The sequence below is a fragment of the Elephantulus edwardii genome, unplaced genomic scaffold (assembly GCF_000299155.1).
Source record: "Elephantulus edwardii isolate Elephantulus edwardi_28Jun2011 unplaced genomic scaffold, EleEdw1.0 scaffold00161, whole genome shotgun sequence".
Taxonomy (NCBI): Eukaryota; Metazoa; Chordata; class Mammalia; order Macroscelidea; family Macroscelididae; genus Elephantulus; species Elephantulus edwardii.
The window spans coordinates 5,717,383-5,744,557 of NW_006399911.1; the positions used below are offsets into that span (position 1 = coordinate 5,717,383).

The window sequence follows — 27,175 nt, forward strand, 5'->3', positions numbered from 1 at the left end:
GTTCTCACTGGATACCTGCTGAACTCCCTGGTGTGTGGCCTTCTGGCAGGGGAGGGGCTGTGTGAGCAGCACTTCCTCTGTGAGGTCCTGAACCCTCTCTGCTGCATCAGCCAGCTCACCTCAGACACAGCTGCCCCCAGGCTCTTCTAGTCAGAAGGACCCTCTCCACCCCAGTGACCATGAGGCCCCTGGGTGACTTAGGGAGGGGCTGGCCGAGTGGCCACAGCCTTGAGGTCAGAAACCAGTGGCTTTTGCTCTTTGTTATTCTCCAGGGCTCTTACCCAAAAGCACCTGCTGTATGCCACCCACTCATGCCATGAAAATTGATTTCTAGTTGTTGTTGTGAGTTGCCTGTGACTCAGTGACCCTGTGTACAACAGCTCTAAACCGTGATCTGTCCTGAGCCAACTTTCCTGTCTCTGACACACCTACCCCCATTACTCCAGTCACTGCATCAATCCGTCTCATCAAGGGTCTTCCTCTCTTGCATTGTCCCTCCACCCTCCCAAGCATGATGTCCCTCTCCAAGGACTGGTTCTTCCGTGCAATATGGCCAGAGTGTGTCAGACAAAGCTTCAGAATCCTTGTCTCCAAGGAGCAGCCTGATTTTACCCTCTCCATGACAAACTTGTTTGTTCTCCTAGCAGTCCACGTATATTAAATCCTCCTCCTAACATCCCTAGTCATTGTCCAGCTTTCTGATGCAAAGCAAGTAATTGCAAAGACTATGGCCCAGATCAGATGCACCTTTGTCTCCAGACTGAAATCGTTGCCCTTCAGTACTCTGGAGAGGTCCCTGACCGCAGACTTTCCTAATGCAATTCATTTCTCAATTTCCTGGCTGCTGGTTCTTAGTATCTACATTTTATAGATGCAGGGACGGAAGCTTCATCCCTGCACAAAGCTGGGAAGCAGGTGACAGAAGAGAATGCCTCCCATTACCCCCAAATCCCACATATAGCACTTGTGTTCTCCTGCCCCAGGGGTTATGACATGAGGGAGAGAAGACTTCCTCCATTATACCCCACTTACTGGCCTTTGCAGCCACACCCTAAAATCCCCTCTGGGCACCAGTATTCCTCCAACCTCATGGTAACATATGTAGCCCACAGGTGCTAGGGTAGAAACGGCAGATCCTCTAGATACTGGTCTCTGCACTTCTCCAGAGTTGCACTGCTCACCCAAAGGCCATGCTCCCCTGGTGGTTTGAATCCACCAGCAGCTCCTTAGAAGAAAGGCAGTCTCCTGATTAGTCTCAAGCCCAGAGGAGGGTCAGCTGGTGTCAGTTCTGATTCTGCGGCAAGGAGAGAGGTCTTTCTCCAGATTGATTCCTCACCCGCGATGCACTTCTACTCATTTGCTCTCAACAGTTCTTCCAGAGAGAAGCACTGAGCTACTGGCTGGAGCCAGCAGTTGAGGGGAACCAACATGTTAGAGAGATTGGAGGAGGGCTTCTGAGGAGGGCCCTGAAGCAGGTCTCAAGGGAAGGCTGGGGGAGAGTCTGTCGGGTAGAAGGCTCAATTTTTTAAGACCTGGCAGCCTAATATAGAAAGGAAAGTCTGAAGATCAGCACATCTACTCCAAGCAGAGGCCAGAGCTCCCACCTTGACTTGCCTTTACTTGGTTAGTGCTCAGTTTGCTTATCTGTAAAATGGGGGCAATAATAATAGACCTCTTTCCTAGTCTGTTAGGCATAACAGGTAAGCTGATATTTGTGAAGAGCTTATCACCATTTCTGGGGGCACAGTTAATTACATATGAGGGCAATGACCCAGACTGGATTTGACAGGCAGTGATAGAAGTGGACTTAATATTTTGGAAGTCCAGTCTGGCTGTCGTGGGCAGACTGGGAGGGCAGGGTGAGGTGAGTGACCTGAAAGTGGCAAGTCCTGCCCAGCCTGCACACCGACCCTAGGTGTGTTGGGTGTTGGAGATGTAAATGTGAAGAAAAAGAAGTTACTACGAAGAGAGCTCTGGTGGCTTAGTGTTAAAGAATTGTGCTGCCAGTGCAAAGGTAGCTGGTTTGAATCCACCAGCTGCTCCAGAAGAGAAAGGTGGGCAGTCTTCTGTGTGAATCAATGTCTTTGAGAACCCACGGGAGGGTCAGCTGTGAGTTGCATCTGACTCTGGTAGTAGGGAACAATGACATGCATTTAACAAGAAAAAAATGAACTTGTATCAGTATACATGGTAAAGAGATTGAGATAGTTAATAGTTTTATTAGTTTCCTTTGTCCACAGTCAACACTCTTGGTAACAGCAGCCAGGAAATCAAGAGACGAATTGCATTGGGAAAATCAGCTATCCACCACAACAAGGTAAAGGTAAACAATCCAATTGAAAAATGCGCACAGGATATGAACAGACACTTCACCAAAGAAGACATTCAGATGAATGTTCAAAATCCCTAGCTCTAAGAGAGATGCAAATCAAAACAACTTTGAGATATCATCTCACCTGAGTAAGAATAGCAGAACTGAACAGAACAGCAAGCAACGAATGCTGGTGAGGTTGTGGAGAAACTGGAACCCTTATTCACTGTTGGTGGAAGTGTAAAATGGTGCAACCACTGTGGAAGGCAGTGTGGCACTTTCTCAAAAAGTTGCAAATAGAAATACAGTTTAACCCAGCAATTCCACTACTGAGAATATACCCCAAAGAGACCGTAACTGCCACCCAAGCAGATATATGCACACCCATGTTGATCATGTCTTTGTTCACAATAGCAAGGAGTTGGAAACAACCTAAGTGCGCATCAACAAAACGAATGGATAGAGAAGCTGTGGTATATTCACACAATGGAATACTACACTGCATTGAAAAACAGGACTTATGCAATATTATTGAAAACGGGTGAGCCTGGAGGACATTATGCTGAGTGAAATGTCTCAGTCACAAAAGGACAAATACTGCATAGTGCCACTGTTGTAAAATGGGATTGACATCGGGGTTGAGGGGAGACTGAGAAAGATGGGTTAAATAATGTATACTGCATTGAAACAGATGGAGAAAACCATTTAAAATGGATATGTGATTAGGTATCATTGTCATGACAGGAGTTCAGAACAAAGGTTGCATAGTGGAGTGGACCTGGGGGGAGGGATTGTAAAACAATGAAAGAATTTTACTCTTCAAAGAGAAGAGTGTACTAGGGGGGAGGGATGGGCAGGGAGAAAAGTGCAACAATGAATGAATGGAAATCCAGTCTAAATTTTCATTAAAATTAATTAAAAAATGATTTAAAAAAGTCAGTTGTTAGGGACCTCTCAAGAGTACTGAAGAGCAAGGATATCAGGCTGGAAACTAAGGTGCGCCTGATCCCAGGCTATAGTCTTTGCAATTACGTGCTATGCATTGGAGAGTCGGACAGTAACTAGGGGTGACAGAAAGAGAATTGATGCCATTGAGCTGTGGTGCAGGAGAAGAGTGTTGAATATACCATGGACTGCTAGGAGAACAAACAGGTTTGTCCTGGGGAAGGTGAAGCTGGAATGCTGCTTGGAGTCAAGGATTCTGAAGCTTCGTCTGACATACTTTGGGCATGTTGCAAGGAGCGACTAGTCCTTGGAGAGGGATATCATGTTTGGGAGAGTGGAGGGACGGTGCAGGAGAGGAAGACCCTCGATGAGATGGATCGATTCTGTGAATGGAGTGGTGGGAATGAGTGTGTCAGAGACAGTGAGGCTGGCACAGAATAGAGCAGCATTTAGGGCTAAGAGTCTCAAGTGACTGGGCACATAACAACAATAACAACATATCAAACCTTGCTTTTAAGAAGACATTTCTTGCATTTGTTGTTTGGAAGGGTATCTATGCTACTTGAAGTCACCTAAGCAGCCTCTTTCTTGAGAATTGCTGTTTTGGTGAATCACGGATACAGCAGAAATGGTGACTTGCTCCATGTCTGTGCTAGGAGTATGTAGCCCACAAATTGTCTCCTGGGGCGTGCCCTGGGTGTGCGCGCGTGGCTGCATGTCATCATCCCACCACAAAGTTTCTCATTTTCACCATGACTTTGAAGTAGGAGGCAGGGAAGCCAGAATGAGCGTGCACTTTATGCAGGAGGGTGTTTGGTGCGGTGCTCCATGTAGACAGGAAGCTCCTACCCCTCTGTGAGCAGAGGACTGGGAAGACACTGCAGCTGAGAGTTGTGGAGGGCGGCTTCCTGCCCCATCAAGGGGTCAATGAGGCTTTTGTGGCCACAGGGAGATGCAGAAGCCAGGGCAGCTTTGGGAGGTGCATCCCAAGACGTGCTTCAGACAGGATTGTGTACTCCCAGCAATCGGTGGGAGAGGGGCTGGGGGCTGGAGGGTTTCATCTGATTTTGGCTGAGTCTCTGCACAGTGGTAGTTCCATTACCATTACTGGGTACTGTTGAATCAGAACTGAAACAGCTGACCATCCAGCAGATTTTCAGAAGAGGAAAATGGCACAGGAGGACAGAGCTCATCTTTCTCCTGCAGAGCAACTGGTGGGTTCAAACCTTGTGCCTTAAGGTTGGCAGGTCTGCTCCTTACCTCTAGGCCACAAGGGCTCCCTATCTTCGAATTTTAAAATTCATCGTAACACAGTTTTCACTTATTCCTTCCTGTCTCTTAGGTGAACAATTGTTAAGTGAAAAAATGTCAGTAAATCTCAGAGAGTAAAACAGGTATTCCATCCCAATTTAAGACAACTTTTCAAAGACAGAAATGTAGATTAACAAAGAAAAAAATAAGTAATTGAAAGAAATACAATTTGAATTTAAAATAGAATGTAGCAAAACAGAAGAGCACATGACTGCTTTGTTAAAAATAACAATGAACTAAACCACAGTTGAAAAAAAGAATGTCTTAAGACAGGATCAGTGTGAATGCTGTCATGCTGGAAACTGAGGTAAGAGGAACAGCCAGAAAACTGGCTCTTTGGGGGCATTAGTTGTAATTTTGAAAAGCGTGGAACAGTAGGATTTATCTTGATGACTGAGTTTCTTGGTGCCCTCTTAGTGTAGCACTAACCTAACTTTAACCTTAATTGTAACCGCCTAACTAACTGTTGTTGTTGGTAAGTGCCTTTGAGTCATAGGCAACTCTTAGTGACCCTATGAACGAAAGACCTAGACACTTGTATAACTTTCATCCTTTCTCCAGGTTCATAGGGTTTCTGGAGGCAAGCTATTTTGGAAGTGGATGCCACTCCTGCTTCCAAGCTTGTTTTAATCGGGGAGCTCCACCAAACACTGTTCACCATGGGTTATCATTACCGCATTTGACACATCGGTGTCACAGTATTCAGCATCACAACAACCACGAGTTACCTCTGTACAACAAGTGGACACATCAGGGCTATACGACCTACAAGACTGAGCAAAAAACAAAGACAGGACTTAGGGCCGCGGATTAGAGTCACCCACCTTTGGCTTGGTAGCACTGCTTTTGGTCCACTAGGCCAACTGGTCTCTCTCTGTGTAAAGTCGTAGGCGACTCACAGCGACCCAATGTCCGAAAGTCCTCGACATTTGTGTGTATGCCTTTCATCCTTGCCTAACTAGCACACTTAAAAAGTGAAAGTGTGACCAAAAAACTGTGATTTTGTCACCTGCCCCCAGAAAAACCAATCTTGGTGACAGGGTGGAGCAGAGAGGCAGAAATTTTACAATATACCAGTATATAGAAAACAGGAAGTAGGTTCCCAGCACTGTCTCCGTGGAGACTGGGAGGGAGGGCGGAGGGCTCACACCACAAGAAATACAGGTCAGAGAACGTGCCCAGAATCTTCCCTTGTCCAGGTGCTCGGCTGGCTTCCTGGATTCACCGACGTGGTCCTGTCAAGGTTCTGGAGATAAATGGGCGTCACGCAAAATGGAGCAGCTCTTGGCTGGTAGATTGCAGGTTAAGGGGAGTAACCTCAGCTGTAAAATGGCAGGGTGAACAGATCAACATCCTCAGGGCTTCAGCTTGATAAGGTTACTCTGCTTGGCAAAGAGAACCCTCTTTTGAAATGTTAAGAGTTAGAATGTTAGTTTTACATTAGTGAAGGGTGCTGTGAAAAGTTACTGTGCGCCATGAAGTTGGAACTGGCTCATAGCCAATCCCCCAGCAGGAGGAGACTTCATCTTTCTCCTGTGGAGCAGCTGGTGGATTCGAACTGTGCGCCTTTGGGTTGGCAGCACTACTCCTTAGTACTAGGTCACCGGAGCTCCCTTAATTAAAAAGTTAGCATTGCTTAATTGAGAGGCTAATTTACTTAATATTCTATCTAGTTGTTGCAAGAGAGTCCTTTTGCATAGTGTTAGTTTCAAAGTATTACAGTGCTTTTTTAAAAAAAGGTTGGTTTCCTATTGCTTTATTGTCGGTTGCAAAAGCACTTTTCACCAGACCTGATTGTCTCTCTGCTGTACATACCAGTACAGACCTGACCTCTAAGTATAATTATACTTTTTCTTTAGTTTAATTTTGAAAAGTTACTGTTTTCCTTGACCTTGACCTTTGCCTTCCTATCTGATCATACTGGAAACAGCTTTTGTAAAACCCCTAGTGGAGCCAGGGGAGGTGTAGGCAGCAGTTTGGGGTCTGCATGCTTTCTAGCTCGGTTAGATAGAGGATGTGCCTTCCGGTCATGGGATCCTTAAGGCTGGAGATTTACTGGAAGCTCACAGTGACCCCAGGTCCTCAAGTGTTTGTGAGGTGTCTGTGGTCCTGGGATGGGTGTTACTTGGGTCTGATGCATAGAAGGCAGCGTCAGAGGCAGTGGTATGGAGAGTTCTAGCTCTGAGCCTGGTAGTCATCCTCTAGCAATATGAACTCTCTTCTGCGTGGTTTAAGAGTCAAGAGCTCCATCAATGTGGCCTTCCTCCTTTTGGTAGCTCACATACACAGCCTGTGGACCTGGCCTTGCATTTGACCCCTTGTAGGCTCTGGTGGCCCTAGTGGGTAGTAGCATGCGCTGCTAACGCAGAGATAGGCAGACTCCTCCTCTGTGATTTATAGTCTCTAAAAACTGCTGGAGGGTCAACTATGAGTTCTAACTCTATAGCGTTGAATGAGTTAGAGCGAATGACTTGAGCAGATCATGGAACTCAAGATCACTCATTGCCTTTGAGTCAGTTTCAACCCCCAGCAAACCCTTCGTCAGGCTTCCAGGCTGTGCACCTTAATGGAAGGACACGGCCCATCTTTCTCCCTAGTTAGTTTACTCACCAATCCAAGTGGGAGCGACACAGTAACTACCTCCCACTGCCATGAAGACCAGTGAGGTGTTTGTGAGGAAGTCTCAGCAAGAGTGGGGCACGCAATCATTGTGATTTTTCTGTTCATTTGTGGAAATTGTAACACAGGCAACTTGATATATTTTGTAATCTTTTCTTGCCCACAGAATTTTTTTTTCCTTCTGTGTGTTATATTCTCTCCCAGGGCCTTGGCTATCACACTGGGTTGGTCACAAAATGTTGCTGATTTTACTTCTGTCTGTCCTTCCTGTGGGGGTGGGGTGGCTTGTACACAGATACCTGCCCAGGAAGGCAGCTCAAGTACAGCATGAGGGTGGGGAACACACCTAGAAAGACACAGAGGGGAGTCCGGTAGGCTGGGGCCAAGGATCCTGATGCCTTCAGGACACACACTGGGTTTCTGTGAAGAATCTGCAGTACTCCAGCCGATACCCGGCTTCCTTTCATTATCAGTGGGTATACTGCTCAGTTCCTTGACATTTAGATGTGGTCCTGTGGCCAGATTCTACATCTGAGCAGTAGTTGTTAAGTGCTGTTGAGTATGACTCACAGTGACCCAATGAACAAAAGATGTGAACCCAGTTCTATCCTGTCCCATCCTCACACTTCTTGACACAAAAGAGCTCACTGCAGCAGTCACTGTGTCAGTCCACCTGGTTGACGGTCTTCCTCTCCCTCACTAACCCTCCACCCTTCACAGTATCATGTCCTTTTCTCCCTCCTAGCAATATGTCTAAAGTATTATGAGGCAAAGCCTCATCATTCTTGCCTCCAAAGAGCACTCTGGCCTCAACCTCTCCAAGACATATCTGTTCGTTCTCTTAGCTGTCCATAGGCCATGTTCAGTATTCTTCTCCAACACAGCTCAAAGGCATCAATTTTTTTCCCCTGTCATTCATTGTCCAGCTTTCAGATGCATAGGTAGTAATAGGAAAGAGTATGGCCTGAATCAGACACACCTCTTAGTCCTCAAACCAACATCCTCAATAATTCTAGTAAGTAGATATGATTTCTAATGTGATGTATTCCCTGGGAAGGAGGGTTTCCCTTCCTCCCTGCATGCAAACTGGAATGAGAGGATGCGGTGGCTCGAGCTAGGGCCGCTATCTTAAGACTGTGAGATGGAAGACAGGCAATCAAGACTGCAGAGCCTGGGATCTGGGACAGAGGAAAGGGATTAAAAGAGAACCTGAGGGATTGGGCGAGACAGGAGAAGGAGGTTCAAGGCCCCTTGGCAGCCTCCACTTGTGGCCGTGTCTCCTGGCCACAGTCCTGGGCCAGGAGGCACCCTCCTCTTTTCAGTAAGCATATTTCTCCTGTAAACCAGACTGGAGCCAATGTTCCAGCGACCACGTGAGCATGAAAAACATTCAGCATTTCTGATGTCAAAGTGGAGGAGGAGACAGGCAGGAAAGGAGCTGGGCGGGTGTGGCCCTTCAGATAAGGTGGTGGGCAGAAAGGACCTGAGCACAGCCTGCCTGGGAAGGGTGTAAAGTGCCTGGACGGGGCGGAGTTGCGTGACTGGGCAGCAGGGAGGCCCTTGGTGATTGAGATGGAAATAGAGGGACCTGGGCCAGCTCATGGCTCACAGCACCCCCTGGTGGTAGACTGAGGAGGCAGCTGTGATTATCCATTCTGTCTCCAAACTAGAACTCCCTACTTCCTGGCTCCAGTCAACACTCTTGGCACCAGTAGCCAGGAAATTAAAAGACATATTGTGATGGGAAAGTCTGCTGTTAGGGACCTTTCCAAAGTTCTGAAGAGCAATGGTGTCTCTCTGGAGACCAAGGTGCATCTGATACAGGCCATGGTCTTTGCAATCACTCGTTATGCGTCAGAGAGTCAAACAATGACCAAGGAGGATAGAAGGAGAATTGATGCCTTTGAGCTGTGGTGCTGGAGAAGAGTACTGAGGGTACCATGGACTGCTAGGAAAACAAACAGATTCATCCTGGAAAGGGTTAAACCAGGCTGCTCCATGGAGGCAAGGATTCTGAGGCTTCATCTAACATACTTTGGACATGTTGTAAGGAGGGACAGGTCCTTGGAGAGGGACATCATGCTTGGGAGGGTGGAGGGACAGCGCAGGAGAGGAAGGCCCTCTATGAGGTGGATTGATTCAGTGACTGGGGTAATAGGGATGGGAGTGTCAGAGACAGTGCGATTGGCACAAGACAAAGCAGAGTTTAGGGCTGTTGTACATAGGGTCACTATGAGTCACAAGCGACTTGACGGCACATAACAACAACAACAACACTTCCCTAATGTTGCTGTTGAGCCAGAACCAGCTCACAGCTGACTCTCCAGTGGGTTTTCAGAAGCAGTAAATGGCACGGGAGGAGACTGCCCATCCTTCTGTCTTGGAGCACTGGTGGATTTGAACCATTTGCTTTTTGGATTGCAGTCGAGCTTCTTGCCACTAGGCCACCAGAACCCCCATGCCCCCTAATTAAAAGTATTTTCTGATGAGCCCTGTGTGACTCCTGCAGTGAATTTCAGAACCCAGAAGTAGAGAGTGTCAAGGGGGGCGGGGAAATTTGGAGCATGTCTGACAGGAACTGTCCTTGGACTATTGTTGTTGATGGGACTTTGCCACTTGAGGAGGTCAGCTGACCCCAACAACTGCTCCTCCACCCGAACACTGCTTTTACTTAAACCAAGAGGCAACACTCAGAAAACATCTGCTTTATTAGAATTAACTGTAGAGTATATCGGTTCCTTTAATGGTTTTAGGGTAATACATGTGGTCCCCTCACAAGGCATATATGTAGGGGTGTGGCAGAGCTGCAGTGATGATTACAAACCAGTAAATTGCTTGGGAAATCATGGTGATCTTAAAAGGATTATGTTAGCAATCAGTGTGAACGAGTGGGAGGCAGCCACAGGGCCCTGGATAAAGGGGTAAGATGGGCCATCCATCCTGTAGTGTTTTCAGGGGGTCTTCCAGAAGCCGCGGACCACTGCAGGAGAGGATGCTGCCCACCACCCATCCTGACAGGGGTTTATGATCCCATTAAGCACACCTGGGACCTCTACTAGTTGTGCATACAGGCTTTCAGGTGTGTGTCCACTCCAGCATGGACAGAGGTGGGGCTGGACTCAACAGGAAGGTGCTATGTCTGTTATTAGGACTCCAGCCAGCATCCCAATCACCAGGATCCTGCACCGAGGTGGAGCTGGGATTGCATCTTCCTCTCTGAGGTCCCCTGACTTCGCCTTCCTCCTCTTCCTTCTTGAGGCCCGCAGGCTGTCACCTAGCCATCCCTCCAACCCCGGGTTCCTCTGTGAGGCCAGCCTGGCCTCTTGTGAATGCTGAGCAGATCGCCAGGACAGATCCACACAGCCTGTGAGGAGAGCACAGGCCTGCAGGGGGCACCAGACACGAAGCTGCCCACTCAGCGGGGCGAGCTGGGCCAGCCCTGCCCCTCATCCAGCTTAGATGAGCCAGTCTCGATGTCAGATGATGTTCTTTTTGATGTAGGTGATTCTTTAACTGGACAAGTCAGTGAGATGGAATGTGTCTGGGCCTCTGCCAGCTTTCACGTACAGAACTTCGTGCAACTGTGGGTTCCTGGCCGAGCCTGCTAGGGGTCCTTAGTTGGGAAATGGCACTGCCACGCTTTAGGGTAAGTGGCCGTGGAGGATGGGCCAGTGCTGTCACAGCTCCCAGGGCCATAGCGACAAGGCCGAGTTTGGAGTTGGGTGAGCTGCAGATGGAGCTAAAGTGTGAGCCAAAAGGCAGAATCATCCAGTGGCCAGCTGTTGAGTGCTGACCTCTCTCAGTGCAATTTTAAAATGGTTTTTTTTTTCTCTCAAAGAGGAGCCAGAGAAATCAAGTGGGGCATTGAAACTGCTGTGTGGGGCCCCGCCGGCCAGCACTTGAGCCACCACCATGTGGTCCTGGTCGGTATTTGGCCTGAAGTTGCGGGGCAGGACAGGCAGGACTCTGGGTCCCAGAATGAAGTCACCTTCACTCAGGTACCAGGAGCAGCTCAGAGAAGAGCATAGCAGAGCATGGGTGCTGGAGGAAAGGGGGTTTCAGGCCCAAGTCCTTGTCCCCTGGCCTTGTTGTTCCGAGGGGCACTAGCTAGGCAAGTGGTGGCTGCTTCCCTTGGCTGGAGGTGGGCAGAACAAAAACCTACAGGTGGGGGGGGGGCAGCAGTGGAGGGCTCAGCCCCCAATCAAAGCCCTATCTGCCACTCATTTGCCTGATGAGGTAAAGATTATCCCATTTTGGAAGTGGAAATAGTTCTGGTGGGTTGCTAACCCTGTTTATTGCTGTTGTCAGTAAGGACGCAGGGGCAGGGGGGTGTCAGACACCTGAGAAAAGCCGGGCCAGCCTGTGCTCAGGCATGAGGATTGCCTGCCCATGGAGACGGTGGGGCAGATGGCCAGCTCTGGCACCCCTGCACTGGGCCTCTCCTCTCCCACCACCAGAGGCAGCTGTGCGCCTCCGTTCTGCAGGATCTCTGGGCAGCGCCTGGCCAGTCTGGGGACACTGTAGCTAGAACTCTCCATACACTCCTTGTCTCTATCTCTGGCAGAAAGGCTACACAAGGCACTCACCCAGGGAAAGGCCTGGCCTTGTCCCCAGGCAACAGGGGCCCTGCCTCTAGCCCACCCCAGGCCCTGCCTGCCCTCCAGTGCAGTAGTACTAGCTCCAAGGTCCCTTCCCAGCATCCTGGCCAGCCGCAAAGGAGCCTGGGAACTCAAGGGAGCCTGCTGGGGTCCTCAGCAAGTCCTGCCCTGTCCATCTGCCCAAGGCATTGATGAAAAGCCCGACCATGTAGGGAAGCCCTGCCTCAAGTGACTTCAGGCTCCTCTGGTCCCACTCTTATGCTCAAATAGTCTATGCTTTAGGATAAACATTATATATTAAATATTTTATCTTCAATATAATTTTTTTCTCATAGTGCAGGTTCGGAAGAAGGCAGTCACGGGACACACCTGACAATGGTGCTCACAGAGCAGAGGGAAAGGGGCAGTGGGAGACAAAAAACTGATTTCCTGGTGGCTCTTTCTGGGCTAAGTCTCCCGCCTGGAAGCTTTGCCTGGTGCTGGACTGCAAAGGAACTGTGCAGACACACAGGCATTTTCTGGGTCTCACAGGAGTATTGCATCACCCTGAGGAGCTGGCCTCTGGGGATAGAAGTCCTCTCCTCACACAGCCAGAGAGGCCACCCAGGGGGCCTGGGGAAGAGGCAGGTGGCTAATGCGTTAGGGAATCAGACAGCTGTAGCCTGGAATTCCAAGGAGCAATAGGAATACCAAGCTACTCAGGCAGGGCAGAGGCTGTGCTGGGTTTAAGGACATTTCTGCAAATTCCCTCTTCTGGAAACTGCCTGTTACCCTTCTTTTTTGCATAAGATGTCTACCCCATAAGGTAGAGGCAGTGGCTTTTGGCCTCATATGTGACAAGAATGTCTTTAAAAAAAAAAAAATCTAAATTATGCTAGGGATTCCTCCAATTGTTTGGGTTTTTTTTGTTTGTTTTTTGCAAGCCACATCCAAGAAGCCATGTCCCTGCCCTTCCTCTGCCTGCTTCTCCCAGAGTGTGAGCTGGCCTGTGAGTTCAGGGCGGGGACCCAGCTCCTGCCGAAGCTGTCCTTTGAGAGACCCACATGTTTATTTCATGGAAGACAGAGTTGGTCACTTCCGGAAGCTCTTTGTGGAGAACATGGTAGGCACCTTCATAGATCTGCAAGCAGGAGAAACACAGAGATGTGGGTGGGGTGAGGTTTCCTTTGTCCTTGAGACTGGAGGACCATGGGTGAGGTGGGGTCTCCCATGCACTTGAGATGAGGAGACGAGAGGTGAAGTGAGGTCTCCAGGTTGAGATCAGGAGACCACAGGCAGGGGTTTGTGTATCCCATGTCCTTGAGATGGGGTGAGAGGACACTATGGCTTGGGGCAAAAGATTTGAGTCTGAATCCCACCAGATTCCTATTGTCTTTGAGATGGGGGACCATGGACCAGGAGGGTTCTCCAGTGTCTTCAAGACACAAAGGACAGTGGATTGGGGTCAGAGATCCATCTGAAATGTAATAGTTCCCTTAAGCGAGTTACCCATTGGCTGTGTAATCTAGTGAAAAATGGCACTGGCCCCAGGGCCTGCACTTGTGGTGGCTCAGGGGCAGTAACCCCTCAGATAGGGACGTCCACAGTACCCCCTGTGGCATGACCTGACCAATGGGCCACTAAGAGTGCAGTGCTGAGTCAAAGCTCAGGTTAGAGCTCTCTCCCCCAAATTCCTGCCCACCTCCCAGATGGGGGCTCTCCCTGGTTCATCCACACAAAAAGGGGCTTCCAGGGCCAGTCCATCACCTTCCACTTTGGAAGGCCTCGCACATCTACAGGGCTACATGGTCAAACCACAGGCTGGGAGGCCCACCTCACGCACAGACTAGCCCTGCCTCTCCTGCAGACCAAGGCCCTGATCTGTCCAGCCAAGTCTAGGGCCAGCTACCCAGAGTTAGTGTCCTTGCACTGCAGAAAGTATAACAGTGAATGAAGACCTTCTCTTGGGAGACTGGCTTGCTCAGTGCCCGAGCCTTGGGTCCTTTCCTGACTTTGGCTCTTTCCTCCTTCTCCCTTTAAGCTCCTCCACACTGTGCTCTCGAGGAGTCATTTATACTGAGAGCTCCAAGCAGCTTCTCTCTTGTGAGTGAGAAGGGGACCCCATCCTGCTGGGGTCTGCCTGATTCACCTGAGCTGAACAGCTGCAGCTTTCCCACCTCCCTGGGCTTCAGGGCAATGAGCACTCACCTTAAGTGTCTTGTCCTGGCTCTTGGCCGCCTCCATGAGCAGGTAGGCCCCCCTGCTGTCACAGAGGCGGTCAGCAGAGCCCTGGAGCAGCAGGAAGGGCAGGGTCAGCTTGGGGAGGGCGCGTTCCACCCGTGAGACGGCATTGAGCAACTGGATGCCGAAGCACACCTTCAGGCCTGAGCGGCAGATGAGCGGGTCTGCATTGTACAGGTCCACCTGGAACCAAGCAAGGGAAGGGGGCCTGTCACGCTGGGTGGGCCTCCCACAAGGCTGGATGAACATCTCCTTCTGCCCTGGCCAGGTGAGCTGTTTGATGCGTGGACAGTGGGTTCCTTGAAAACTGAGCTGAGTTACATACACACTGCTTGCTGTTAAGGTCCCTGTGACATCCGCGTCTCGTGGCTCCCCAAAGGCCATCCTTCTGGTAGATGATGAGGGATTCCATGCTGCCCTTTTGAAAAGAGGCCTTTCACCTCTGCCACACATTGGATGGTAGACGTTTAGGAAGTACATAAAGGGACCACGGCCTTCCCTCCACAACAAGGCAGGAAGGGATTTCCCTGTGGACAGGATCTGGAGTCTGGAGCAAGACAGAGGACACACCAGCTCAGAGCACTGCTCAGTCCCCAAACGCAGAGTGGACTTGCCTGAAGCCCTGAGCAGTGTAGAAGGTAGGGGCAGGGCTCTGAAGGCAGGAACCCTCCCTGGAGCTTAAGGTGGAAGGTACTTGGGGGGTGAGTGGGTGTCGGTGGACCAAGGTGTGGGGGTAGGGGGGCAAGTCAGCATGTCATCATGTATGGTGGGGCACCAGGAAGACTCTCCTCAGAGGCTCTAAAGACCTCAGCTGGACTCTTGGGCAGTCCACACTGGACACCAACCAGAGATGCCAGTTGCTAGCCAGTGCTGGTTGCCAGCGCAGCTGAAGTCCACCTCCCTTGGCCCTTCCCTCTCCTTTACACTGGAAGGCAAAGAGGGGGTCTGCCCGAAGGGTGGCTCAAGGCAGGAAGGAGAGATCTGGATGCTTCTTTACCACCCTGGGCCTCAGTTTTCTCATCTGCAGAATGTTAGTGTTAGCAGTAACTTACTCCCAGGGTTACTGCAAATGCTAAAACCATTTCTTTCACACAGAATGCCTGGAACAGTGCCTGGCGCATGGGCAGGCCAGGCGCTGTGCAATAGTTAGCTGCTCTGCTGTCCACCAACAGGTAAGAGGGGGAGCATTGAGTCAGACAAAACAAGCCCGTCTGTCTGGGGCTGCACCGTTCAGGTGGCTGTCCTCTTGGCTTTGCTCCTTGAATCCCATATATACACAGGCACCACAGAAATTTCAGGTATGAATCTACACCTCCCCCCCACCCCAAAATCATCATATTGTTCCACTCCATCATGATTCATCCTGTGGATTTATTTTCTCTTAAGTCTGTTCCCCCAATACTCTACTAGTGAAGTCCATAAAGACCTCAATTGGAGGGACAGGTCCCGGCCACCTGTTGGGGTCAGGACTGTGGGTCAGTACAGGGCAGGAAGTAGTTGGGAAGGGCACTGGCTGGTGTTCCTCGTGGGCCACAGAGAAGGGCTGTCTCGGCCCCAGGACTGTCCCCTGGGACAGGTGACCTGTCTGCTGTCCTGAGCCCCTTTTGGCTGAGTGTGGCCCTGACTCTGGGGTTCACTCTGCTCTATCAGCACTGGCCTCGCCTTCACAGGCTCCTCTCGCACCTACCTGTTCTTCCTGGGGCTCTGGCTCTGGCTTCGCTCTTCCTACTTCTATGGGACAGTTCAGATATGCCTCACACAGTCTGCGTGAGAAATTTCTAGAAGCCTCTCAGGTCCAAATGGGCAGGTGTGAAGTCCCTTCCCCTTTCACCCACTTTTTTCCTCAGTGCAGGATGTGGTAGGCTCAAGGCTCCCATGGGTGCTAGGGCAGAGAGGGGAGTGTGCAGGGGTGGGAGGGCATAAACCAGGAGCAGGGATGTACCCTGACTGCCCTATAGGGCTTAGAGGGGTCACTTGAGTTCTTCTAGGTCGACTTTATCCTCCTTTGACCTTCTACAGGCATTGGTGAGAAGCCAACATCCTGGGGTCACCTTCCAGCTGCTAGTCCTAAGCTCCCCTTCCTTAGGCTAAGGATGGAACACTGCAAAACAAGCTATGGAAATCGCATGGAAGGCATGAACTTCCCACAGCTGGGCTGCTGGCTTGATGCCTACCTGGGAAGTCATCTTCAGGGGGCAGTGAGTGTATGGCCTCGGACTGGTGGGCAGTGACTGAGGCCACTACTTAGGCTGAGGCCATGGGGTACAGACATGTGGGATAAGGAAGTGAGGGGCTTGTTTCGAGGTGAGCTGCAGTGCCCGTGAGAAGGCACTGGCTGGGAGGTAGAACCAGTGCCCACCATCTGCTGGACACACACTTGTACTCCCTTTATATACAGTATCTCAATTTAAAAAAAATAAATAAATGAGCATTTCTGACCACTCACTGCCTGTCAGTTTGTTAAGCTGTGGTGGCTCTCATGATGCCAGTATTTTAAACCCACCAGTTATTTCGAACACCAGTCATTGTAGCCTATCAGTGAAGCTTCTAAATTAAGGTGGTTCTGCTTCAAAAAAATTAACCCATGGAAACCCCAGGATCATAGCAGAATAATGTCTGATACAGCACTGGAAGCTGAGCCCTCAGGCTGGACTTGAGCTGACCAGGAATCACGAAGACTGCACCACCAGGCAAGGTTTCCCTCTGACAACATGGGTTAGAGACCACTGGATGGCAACTGACACCATCACCACCACCAACGAACATTTCTGAGCTAGATCTCTCTGCTCGGCACTGAGGGTTTTGTATGAAATTTAAACATCATAGCCATTCTGGATCAGAAGTGGTGATCACAGACCCTCTTTAACAGGTAAGGAAACTAAAGCACAGATCATTTAAAGGACTTGCCTAATTCCTGATTTCCCCCCTGAACCTCTGGCTTCCCAAACCCTATCCTGAAAGGTCTATACCCCACTATGCTTTACAGCTAGGTGTGGCCTTAGGAACAAGTCTGGCCAGCAGGAAGGGCCTGTGCCCTATGTGGTCAAGGGTTTATCCTTTCTTTCTCTCTCCTCTTGCCAGCATCTGGGAGCACTCTGGAAAGGACAATAACCTGGAGACTTCCTCACAAGGAGACATCATCATTATCCAGAGAAATAAGCTTCTCTTCTGTGGCGTCACTGTTACTTGGGGCCCTTAGTAGCAGGATGACGGTCTAGAACGTGTTTTCTCACATGCCCCTGAAGGACTGCGTGACCCATGGAGGAGTGACCTGCCACAGTGATGAGTGGTTACATGTCTGCACAGAGGTCAGAACTCGCAGGTTCCCCTTCCACAAAGCTCACGCCAGCCCGCCTTGTTCAAGGCACCAGCATCCCTCTGGGAGTGTGTTCACAGGTTTAATTGCTCTGACAGCCCCAGGAGCTCTCTGATCTTTGTTTCATTTCCCCATGTTGATTGCTGTGGCCAGATTTACACAATGGACTATTCTGGGCTGAGATTGAAAAGTACGGCCAGATGTTTAGGGGAAAGGGTGGCCATGAGAGTGAACTCTGGCCCACTAGGGGAGGCCTGGGGTCTGTAGTCCGGGCTTGCTCACACCACATCATAGCATCCATTCTGTTCAATGCAACCACGCCAGGAAGAAAAACTGAGGCTAAGAGGATCCAAATCCTCTCCTTAAGGGGCTGCTCTCTCCCAATCACGGCCACTTTTGTTTTCTGAGAGGCCAAGATCTAAATGGTGGTGGTGGAGAAGAATACTAAATATCCCATGGACTCCAAAAGAACAAAAAGTTATGTCCTGGAGGAAGAGCAGCCAGGGCGCTCCTTGGAGGCAACGACGGTGAAACGACTTCTCATATTTTGAGCATGTTGCTGTTGTCGTGAGGTGCCATCAAGTTGAGTATGACCCATAGCAACCCTGTGAACAACAGATCTGAATCCTGTCCCATCCTGTGCCATCCCCACACTTCCTGACACACTACAGCACATTGCGGCAGCCACCGTGTCAATCCACCTGGTCTAGGGTCTTCCTCTCCTTCGCCAACCCTCTGCCTTTCTAAGCATCAAATCCCACTCTAAGGAACAGCCCCTTCTTGCAACAAGCCTGAAGTATGTGAGGAGAAGCTTTATCATCTCTTCCTCCAAAGAGCACTCTGGCTGCATTTTCTCCAAGACATATTTGTTTGTTCTTTGGGCAGTTCATGGGATGATCACTACTCTTCTCCAACACCATAGCTCAACGGCATCAATTCTTCTATGCTTATTTCATCCCACTATGAATGAAAAAGGATGAATATAGCATGTTGCTAGAAGCTTTTCTCTGGAAAGGGACATCATGTTTGGAAAAGTGTATTCCGTGAAAGAGAGGAAAACGGGGTCAAGGATGTCAGAGATGATGACAACAGCCCAGGATAGGGCAGGATTCTGATCTGTTGTTCATAGTGTTGCTATAGGTCATACTTGACATGACGACACCTAACGACACAATAATAAGAAGAAGATCTAAATGGGCTCTGGTGGCTTAGTGATGAGGATTAGTGCTGCTGTCAACCCAATGGCATGCAGTTCAAACCCACCAGCTGCCTGATGGGAGAAAGATGGGCAATCTCCTCTCATGCAACTTACTGTCTCTGAAAACCGCTGGAGCATCAGCTATGAGTCAGTTCTGAATCTATGATACACAACAACAACAACATCTAAATTCCCCCAAAGCTCTCTGTGTATGAGTTCCAGAAATGTGTCCTGGAATGGGAGAAAATATTTGCAAGTCATCCAGAATATATGAAAATATGTTCAGAATATATAAAGCATTCAACAACAAACAAACAAAATGAACAAAAGACTTGAGTAGATAAGAAGACACATAGAGAACAAGGGCATGAAAATAGGTTCCGTTTCCATTTGGAAAATGCACATCAAAACTGCAGTACGGGAAATCACATTGCTGCCACTGCTGTGTGTACTGAGTCATTGATTCTGACTCATTCTGACCCTACAGGTGAAGAGAGGAGACTAGAAAAATCTCATTGCAGTGGGGTCATACCCAACTCACAGCCGACGCCCAGCTGGTCTCTACAGGCTATAAGTTGTACAAGAGGAGACTGCTCAGGTATCTTTTCCCCAAGAAACAGCTGGTACAACAGTTGCTGGACATGAGCTGTCTTTAGCTTTGCAGCACCATTCCGATGGACTTTGCCACCAGAGCTCCCTAAGAGGTTTAGCTGACCCTAAAGCAAGGAAACAGGACTCTTTTCATACCAACAATTGGTAATTATAGACCATGATGGGGTAGATGCTGATTTGAAGGTGGCCTAGTGGTAAGAAGCTGCACTGCAATCCTGAAGGCAAGGGGTTTGAGTCCACCAGCTGCTGTGCGGGAGAAGGATGGGCACTCTCCTCCCATGTGACTAACTGCCTCTGAAAACTTATCAGAAGGTCAGCTAGGGGTTGGTTCTGATTCGATGGTCCACAACAACAACAACAACAAAGTTCCCTAAGTGACATTCTTTACCTGAGATGCTGCTGGCACAGTGAAAGGCAGGGTTCAGCCCACAGCGGCTTCTGTGTTGGCTTTTATTTTGTGTGTGTGTATGTGTGTGTTGGCTTTTTCTGAGGGTGGCACCTGGATCTGACTTTGGGCAGCCAGGGAAGGTAAGAGCTCTGTTCTGGAAGTCTCTGGAGGTCTACCTCTTTTGAACGCCACTGTCCCTATCAAAAGGACCTCAAATGTCCCGCTAACACACTGTTTGTCAAGCAGTGGCTATTTCCCTGGCCACCTGGGTGTTTCAGCCATCTGCTGGTATACCCCGCCCCCTTCTCTCTGGGGCTCTGAAAGGCTCTCAGCAAGTGTGAACAGCCAAGAACACACTGACTGAAGCGTCTACATTTGAACGCCTTCTCTCTGTGGGCAGAAACCCTACGAGAAGGCACAGTAAATACAGCTGCAACCACAGCTGGGCGTCCTCTCCAAAGCCAGTGAGTAAAATCACAGCATCTCCCTCCAGTCACATATCTTGACATATCCCCCCCTTTAGACTCTGATGACACACAGCATTACATTCTAAGTAGCAAACACAGAGCCCCACCTCTCTGTGCCAGGCACTGTGTTATTTCTTTACTTGTGTTTGCTCATTTGCTCCTCATGGCACCTCTGATAAAAACAAACAAACAAACACACTCCAAACTCATTGCTGTTGAGCTGGAACTAACTCACAGCTGACCCTCCAGTGGATTTTCAGAGGCTGGAAGTCACACAGGAAGATACTGTCCATCTTTCTCGAGTGGAGTTGCTGGTAGACTGGAACCACCTCAGAGGTTTGGGGCCAGCATCTCAACTCCTTATGGGCTATTATTATCCAGAGTTGAAAACTATTATTATTAGTATCACCATCAATTTACACTTAAAGAAACTGAGGTCCAGAGAGCGTAGGTGATGCCTCTGAGTCACACAGCAAGTGTGAGGCAGAGCAGGTCTGGAACCCAGCGGTCTGTTCTACCTGCTACATTCTGAATGGCTGACCTGAAAGAGAGAGAAAGGAAAGGGGAGCTCTGTCCCTCTGAGGCATTCAGCAAGGGTGGAAGTGAGGTGCCATTCACCAGAGATGAGAGATCTTTAATGAAAACCATAAATCTTTGCACCAGAGAGAGTGGAGTAGGTTGGTGGGCCCGGGAAGCTCCCACCCTTCACATCCTGTCAAAGGTAAGGAAGAAGTCTTGATGGGCAGAAAGGCAAGCCTCTCCCCCACAGGACACTGGTTCTCACTTCACAGAGAAGGAAAGTCCAGTCAGCTTAATTCTCCAACAATTTCTGCTCTCTCTGAATGTGTCCTCAATTCTCCTGCCCTCCAACTCCCTCCTCCTTTTCTATGTAAGACTTACCCTTCTTTCTGTGCTGTGGAGCCCACCTCAGTATTTTCACCTCCTTCTTCCATTGCTTAGATCTTTCCTAATTTATCCACTTTCAACAAAGGGGAGTTAGGATGCTTTTTTTCTGGCACCCTGGAGTCAGAGCACACAACAACTCTACCAAAGTAGGTCCCCTGCAAGACTCCGAGAATGATTGATTGGTGGGGTTTTGCAGAAGCAACCTCTTCATCTCCCACCTTTGTTCTGAGTAAAAGTGTTGTTGTTAGTTGCCTTTCAGTCGACTACAACTCACAGCAATACTGTGAACAATAGGATCCTATCCTGTACCATCCTCATCATCTCGGATATACGCGAGCCATTTGTTAAAGTCACTGCGTTAGTCCATCTTGTTGAGGGGTTTCCTCTATTTTGTGGACCCTTCACTGTTCCCAGCACTATGCCCTTTCCCAAGGACTGGCCCCTCCTGGCAATGTGCCCAAAGCCTGTGAGATGACGTTTCACTGTCCTTGCCTCTAAGAAGCCTCCTGGTTGCACTTTCTCCAAGACAGCCCTATTTGTTCTTCTGGCAGTCCTTGAGATATTCTAGTGCAAAATCATTGATCTTTCTGTGTAAAGTGTTAGATGAGAGGAAAACCCTGTCCCAGCTCAGGCAGCTCCTCCAGACTCTCACTCTTAGTCCCAGAACCATCTACAAACCTTTCCAGGCCTCCCTCAGAAATCCTGCCTTCACGGAGGCCTCCCGGCTCCCTACACCTCTCCACACTATGGGTTCTCAGTCAGATGGTATCTATGTGACTGTCGCTTCTGTCAAGCATCAGCCCGGAGGGCACACTGTTTTGCCCCTGCTATGTCCACTGCCAGCCAGATGGCTGGTGGTGCGCCATGGCCAGGTGCATGGAGCAGTCGATTTTCTCAGCCCAGCCTCACCCCCATGCCAGGGCCTGCAGGCTGAGGGGCCGAGCTATTTACCAGCTGCATGCAGCTCAGGAGATTAAAGTCTCTCATTATTCCACCCAGCAAAAATGGCTGTGGCATAAGGAGGGTCACAGCCAGAAATGCTACCCAAAGTCTGCTTTCTGTGCTCTAGTGGTGTGAACGGTCCCTGAAGTGTGACCCTGGACACAGATACAGTCCCCATGTGGGCAACGGGGGAAAGACAAAGGCAAGTGCCATCTCTTCCAATCACCCTGCAGAGCGCAGCCACCTTGCCAGGCACTGAGCAGCAGGAATGATGAGAGAAGTGAGAACAACTTCCTGGATATCGCAGGCAACCTTTCATAACTGCTGGTCATGCAACAGAAAAGTCATGCAATCTCCAATCTCCAAAGCAAAAGTCGCTGAGAAATGAGAAGAGTGTAATACAAACTGGAGGAGGGTGGCTCTAGGGAATGACGGTGATCTGATTGTGTGGAAGCTCACTCCGAGTCCCTGCCCTCGGGATGCACATGATGAAGTTGCCAGGGGCTGAGGATCCTGGGGTTAGCAACTGACTTCTCAGTGGCTCAGCCCCAACTGCACATCTCTGAAATGCCCACATACGGGTATAGCTAAAGAGCATGAGATGTGATGCTTGCAATGAGTGAATCTGTTGATGTTGTGTTGTTGAGGCACCTGCGACTCGCAGTGACCCTACATACAACAGCTCTGAACCCTGCCCTGTCCTGAGCCAGTCTCACTGACTCCGCCACACCAACCCCCATTATTCCAGTTACTGTGTCAATCCATCTCATCTGGGGTCTTCCTCTCTTGCGCTGTTGTCCGCCCTTCCAGAGGCAGGTCTATTTCAACTTCTCTCCAGAGCTGGAAAATTTCGTTTCACTGGGGATTTCATTTCCAATTTTAATTTGAAGGAAAAGGTGGTGACTGACTCAGAACTCTCCTTTTATGAGTTGGGTTTTCAAAGTCTCTACTAGGAAGCTCTGGTAAGGAGTTGTACTGCCAACCCAGAGGCAGGCAGTTCAAATCTAGCCGCTGCTCTGAGGATAAAGAAGGCAATCTCCTCCTGTGTGGTTTACAACTTGTGTGAATGCAGTGAGGGAGTGATGGAGGCTTAGTGATATGAGTTGTGCTGCCAACGCAGACACATGCGGGTCAGCTATGAAGTCGGTTCAGATTCCACAGCAATGAGTTTGATTTCCTTTTGATTCCCTTTGCCAGGGGGCATCAAACATTCATGGACAGGCCTGCAGTGGAAAGAAACCCAGAGCCACAGACCCCAGTATGTAGCTTGTGTCTGGCTCTGCTGTTGAAAACTGGGCAAGGGGCTACATCTGAACCTCACCTGAAAGTGAGGGTGCAGTGCTGAGCTCCAGAGGCATTTTTCTTCCCTTCCTCCTGGGAGGGAGATATTGCTGGGCCTCATTTTGTCTTATTCCTGGCTGTTGGCTGCATCTCCTCAGCAGGCTCCCTGCAGAGGCCTCTGCTTTCTCATAGCAATTAAAGCTGGGCCTCTGTGGGACAAGCCTCTGGGAGCTGCTTCCAAAGCCAGCAAAGGAGGGAGGGCAGAAAGGCTGAGCGCAGGGTGTAACTGAGGAGGTCTGGGATCTAGGATTGGCAACAGAACAACTCACTCATGACCACCCTCCCTTCTTCACTCGTCTGCCCTATGATCTAATATGTTCGAATGGTCTCGAATGGTCTTTATTTTTGTTACTATTATCAACAGATCTGAACCCTGCCCTATCCTGCACCATCCTCATCTCCTCTGATGTGTTTGGGTCCATTGTTACAGCCACTGTTTAATCCATCTCACTGAGGGTCTTCTTCTCTGACCTTTCCTACCTATTCGAGTCTGTCTCCGAGGACATGCAAACAGGGCACTCCCTCGAGGCAAAGATGGTAAAACTTTGTCTCACATACTTTGGGCATGTTGGGGGTGGGGGTGGGAGGTTGGGGGGATCCTTGGAAAAAGACATAATGTGAGGAAAAGTGAAGGGTTTTTTCATTTTACCAAAACAAAATACCCACTACCATTGCATTGGTTACAACACATGGTGGCTCTCCATGACTACTTTAGGCACTGAAAAGCCTCCATTGCCTCAAGAGGCAAGTGGGGTATTCCGTAAAAATGAAGGTTGGATAGTTGCAGAATAAATTCAGGCCCCCAAGCTGGGCTTCCTGGAAAGCCCATTCCATTTCTGTGGAGACTGTGTCCTGGGGGCCAGCACGGGAGGCTATGGTCTATCTTTAGCAGGTTACAGTTAGTTGAGGGCAAAATATGGTCAAGCTTTGAATCACCTGGCAGGAGCCTTTCAAGCAGACCTGCGGCTCACAGGAGGACGCTGAGTGGTGCGGGTCAAACACATGCAGGTAACGGGACATGCTGCTTAGCCTCTGAAGCTGCACACATCTGAGATATGGGGAGGGGTGCGGATGTGGTACCAAATTACAGAAATGGAAGGAAACCGAGTTGGCGGCTCCCCGTGCTCCCGGGCACACAGAAGCCACCATATGGCAAGCCCATCATGAGTCTCCACCAGTCAGGGCAAGCTTGGAAGGCGTCCAGGGATATTTATAGAGAACAAGGGTTTGGTTCGATAAGATAAATGCACATGTAAACAGTGGATAAATGCACATGTAAATAGTGGATGCCTCTAGTACACTCGGCACTCAAGAGTCGGGCACCTCTCTCTCTCTGCCTTGGCCTGCCTACGTGGCCAGCTGTGAAGAAGCAATGTGCTCTGCATTTAAGTATGTGGCCAGTACTAACTGCTGGGAGCAAGGGGGACCTTCAGCATCGTGTCCTCCATGCCTCATCTCTCTGGGCCCTTAGCCAGAGCATGAATTAACAACCACATCCAAGGCCTTTCATCACATTCTGAAAAACCTGTTGTCCTCATTTGAGACCCTAACTGTGCTGACCAATAATAGAAAATGCCTGAATAGCAAATTCTATGCTCCCAGACTCTTTAATGGCAAGAGCATTTGGCGTGGTGTGAAAAGATCTGGGCTTGAATCCTTCCTTAGGAGCTGTGTGTCCTTGGGCAAGTCAATCGCCCTCTCTGGGCAAAAGCTTCTGAAACTGTACCATGATCACTTCCCAGGGGCTTGGTGAGACAGGGGGCTGATGGTACCTGACAAGGGGAGGGCATGACCACAGAGCAAGGGAAACAGTGAGATCTACAAAGGCTTTTTCTACTGCCTTTGCACCTTGTGGTTGCTGGAGTTGTGCTCTGAAAGGCAGCTGGACGAACAATCCAGGGTGGGTTGGTGGGGGTGAGAACATGAGGTGCTACAGCAAAAACACTGTGTCTGTGACCTTTGACCGCAGAGTCCCGCTGCTACCAATTGATGGACAGATAGACTGACAGACACGCCTACCTTCCTATGCCTGCCAGTGCTGGTCTCCTTCCCACCAGGCCTGGTGCCCTGACTTGTTAGACAAGCATTTCTCCTTTTCCAGGCTTTTAAAGCTGTCAGGCTCCTAGGGAAATAGCTAAAGACATGCCTCAAGACACCCCGATGTTAGAAAAGGGAGGAGCCTTTTCCGAGCCTATTTCCCCCTTGGCGCTGCTATTTTTAGCACCCAGCAACTGTTCAAAGACACTCACAGTGGCTCCAGCAAGGCTGCCACTCGGTGCAGAGGGGCGGGCTCTGCTCCATATTTATCCCAACAGGAACCCGCTGGGCTGGCCAGCCACTGTGTCTCCAGGCAGGGAAGCCTGCCAGGGCTTCTGGGCCATCAAACGCGTGCATGACCTGGCTGGCCAGGAGACTGAGCGACAAAGAGGGCATGCCACTGGGTGAGGGGCGTTCTGAGACCACACCATGCTCCCAGTCCACCCAGCAAACTCACATTTCATAAATGAGATGTGTGACGGGATAGAAAATCAGGTGCACTTGTATAAATGGAAGGAGTAATCTAAAAGCGGGGAGCTCCGACGATGAGGAGTTGCAGTGCCAATGCAAAGGCATGAGGTTCAAATCCACCAGCAGCTTCTTGGGAGGTGGGCCATCTCCTCTTACGCAATTTACAGTCTCTGAAAATCAGCTGTGAGTCGGTTCTGACTTGACAGCACATAATAACAGTACCAGCCTATCCCAGTGGCGCTGCAACTCTGTTTTAAAATCTTGGCATGAGCCTGAAATCCGTGTTGGATTTTCATAGCTGCCTTTCCTAACAGAAAGGAGTCCTAGGGGGTGTAGTGTGTTTTCTGTTGCACTGCTAATAGAGGCCAACTTTTCAAACTCATCAGGCACTCCACAGAAGAGAGATGGGAGTCTCAAACCATAAAGATTAACCATCTCTAAAACCCAATGGGAGGCATGTTGAGCCGGCATCAACTTGATGGCAATGGATTCCATTTTAGTTTTCCTAACAGCAGTTTCTCCTCTAACCCTGAAGCTGACCAAATCCTATACCCTGAGGGAGACATTCTTCTCTGAGGTCTAGCAGGTAGCTAATTTATTTCCAAAGAGTCTTTTTCATTATAAACAAATAGATGCAAAATGTGATAGCTTCTGCTTAGAGGATCTGAAGATACTGTTATCCATAGCGCTTTACAACATACCTACAGGAACAGACTTGACTTAGGAAGCAATTTTGCTAACAGGTTACCAGGGGAAACGCTGTCTTTCTGACTGGGGACATCCTAAAGCTGTCCTGGGATCACGTTATAATAAACACGTGCCTTTGACCAATCACGTAATTGGTCACATAACTATTGCTATGAGCAAACAAGTTGGAACTGGCTCGCAGCTGACACTCCAGAGGGTTTTGTCGTTGTTATGTGCTGTTGAGTTGACTGTGACGCAGAGTGACCCCTCGTGGCTCTGAACCTTGCCCTATGCTGAGCTAACCTCACCCTCTCTGACATACTTGACCCCAGGCTGTAAACTGCACAAAAGGATACTGCCCTTCTTTCTCTCTTGGAGTGATCGGTGGATTTGAATCACCTGCCTTGAGTTGGCAGTGCAACTCCTTACCACTAGACCACCAGAGCTCATTATGGTACTACGGTTCTTCCTCCCCATCCAGCGCACGGGAGGTTTATTCACTCACTGCTGATCCAGAACAGGTAGGCTCAGAGGAACTTCAGTTCAGTATGCTATTGTCCTGGGTTTCTGCTAGTTCTCGGGCGATCCACTTCAGGTCATCCTGCATTTTCTTTTCCTCAGTTGCTATCCTCCTTTTCTCTTTTGCCTGCGGGTCCAGGTAACTATAGTGCTTGACTCCGTCAGCCATGCTGAGGAAGAGCGCAGAGTAGCGGGCTAGCTTGATGAGAGGAGAGACCTGCACCAGGGGCCCATCTTTTCCGTGACCTTCGTACCTAGGTACTATTGTTATTGTTATTTGCTGTCAA

The 27,175-nt window shown here is 49.5% G+C and overlaps 1 protein-coding gene across 2 annotated transcripts in view; it reads right to left on the reverse strand.

The window, feature by feature from the left end:
- Positions 1-12,778: 12,778 nt before the first annotated feature.
- The window catches only part of MGLL (monoglyceride lipase), a 146,734-nt gene continuing 132,337 nt past the window's right edge, over positions 12,779-27,175 (reverse strand). For both annotated transcript variants that reach the window (XM_006895171.1, XM_006895172.1), the window contains 2 exons: positions 13,972-14,187; positions 12,779-12,904 (listed from right to left, as the gene is read on the reverse strand). In XM_006895171.1, coding sequence (XP_006895233.1) covers positions 12,779-12,904; positions 13,972-14,187 — 342 coding nt within the window. The remainder of the gene's footprint in view (positions 12,905-13,971; positions 14,188-27,175) is intronic.